Here is a 1,508-nt window from a genome sequence, read left to right on the forward strand (position 1 = left end):
CCCCGGGCCTGTGCCAGCTCCCGCTGCTGCCGCTTGCGGCTCTGGATGTCCCTGTAGGCCTGGATGACACGGGCTCTCTCCTCCTCCACGATGCGCCGGCGAGCCATGGACATGGGTGCTGCTGGGGACACCTGGGTCTGGCCCAGGCAGGATGACAGGAGGAGCTGCTTCCGTCCAGCCTGTAGGCAGAGATGGAACAGGTCAGGGAGGATGGAAAAAGCCAGGACAGGGCCCTGAGGAAATGTCAGCAGGAGGCAGAGGCCATCACTGCCCTTCCAGGCCTGATTTCCAGCCCAAGGGTGGTGATACAAGCCATGTCCAGCCCCAACCTGCAGGTAGGTACCCAAGGCCACAAAGGTGGGGCAGGTGGAGTCACCCCCCCCTCAGCTCACCTGCTCGGCAGGACCCCGGCCCCGTGGCCGTGAGGTGATGGTGGGTGGCTGTGTGACCACCTCCCCAAACGCCACCGTGTCTGCGGGAGAGAAGCTGGCATCAGGCAGGAGCCCCCCAGAACTGGGGAGTCCACCCTGCTGCACCAGACCCACCTTGGAGCAGGCTCTTCTCCAGCATGGCCTCTTTCTTCTCCTCCTTCTTCTTCCGAGCTTTTTCCAGCTTCTTATTCTGAAACCTGAAGGGCTGCGTTGTGAGTTCCTACCCCAAACCTCCCACCCCCCCAACAGGTCTGTGACTCCACTCCCAGAGATCCAGCCCCATGAGAGGCCCACAGCCCTCCACCAACCCCCACTGCTGCCAGACCTGTGCTGCAGCACCAGCAGAGCACCAACACGTGCCCAGAACCAGAGCAGGGCACAGGCTGAGCAGAGCCAGCCCCAGCCACCACCATGGCCTTGCTCTCACTCTTTTTTCCTCTTGGACTTCTCCGGCGCCATCCCCTGCTTCTCAGGCTCCCGCTGGTGCTGGTTCTTGGAGAGGAACAGCACACGCTGCACCTCCTGCTCCATGCGGTGGATGTAGGAGCGCTCTGACTCCCCCTTCCCCCTCCTGAACTTGGGCACTGGGATGTCTCCCTGTGCCTTGGGGCCCTTGGACTTGGGCTGCTGCTTCTTCTCTAGGAGAGACGGGTGACATTACTGCAGCAGTGACAAACTGGGACATCACCCGGGGGAGCAGGATGCCCCCCTGCAGGATCCGGCTGCCTCCAGCTGCCCCGCGGCTCCTGGGCAGGCTCCAGGGAGCCCTGCCCCTGCGGGCCCCGCCCCGCGCCCCACCTGCCGCCCGCCGCTTCCCGGGGCCGGGGCGCTTCATGGCCTCGCGGCTCTTGATCAGCTCTCGCAGGCGGAACGGGATCTCCTGCTCGTCGGGGTGCTTGGGTTTCATGTTGACCACCTTCTCCTTCCTGGGAGGGAATGAACACGGTGTGAGACCTGCCTCAGAGCACCGGGAGCCTGGCACGGCGGGACACCGGGACTCAGGCAAGGTGGGATGTGGGAGCAGCGGGACACAGCGAGCCGGGCACTGAGACCCAGGCACGGAGGGACATGAGAACC

The 1,508-nt window shown here is 64.5% G+C and overlaps 1 protein-coding gene across 1 annotated transcript in view; it reads right to left on the bottom strand.

The window, feature by feature from the left end:
* Positions 1-1,508, bottom strand: part of CCDC137 (coiled-coil domain containing 137) — a 3,309-nt gene that overhangs the window by 90 nt on the left and 1,711 nt on the right. Inside the window, exons 2-6 of the mRNA XM_010002812.1 lie at positions 1,230-1,357; positions 859-1,069; positions 546-628; positions 393-472; positions 9-179 (exon numbers count right to left, since the gene is read on the bottom strand). Of these exons, the coding sequence (XP_010001114.1) occupies positions 9-179; positions 393-472; positions 546-628; positions 859-1,069; positions 1,230-1,357 (673 nt within the window). The remainder of the gene's footprint in view (positions 1-8; positions 180-392; positions 473-545; positions 629-858; positions 1,070-1,229; positions 1,358-1,508) is intronic.

Source organism: Chaetura pelagica, unplaced genomic scaffold (genome assembly GCF_000747805.2).
Source record: "Chaetura pelagica isolate M959 unplaced genomic scaffold, ChaPel_1.0 scaffold47, whole genome shotgun sequence".
Classification (NCBI taxonomy): domain Eukaryota; kingdom Metazoa; phylum Chordata; class Aves; order Apodiformes; family Apodidae; genus Chaetura; species Chaetura pelagica.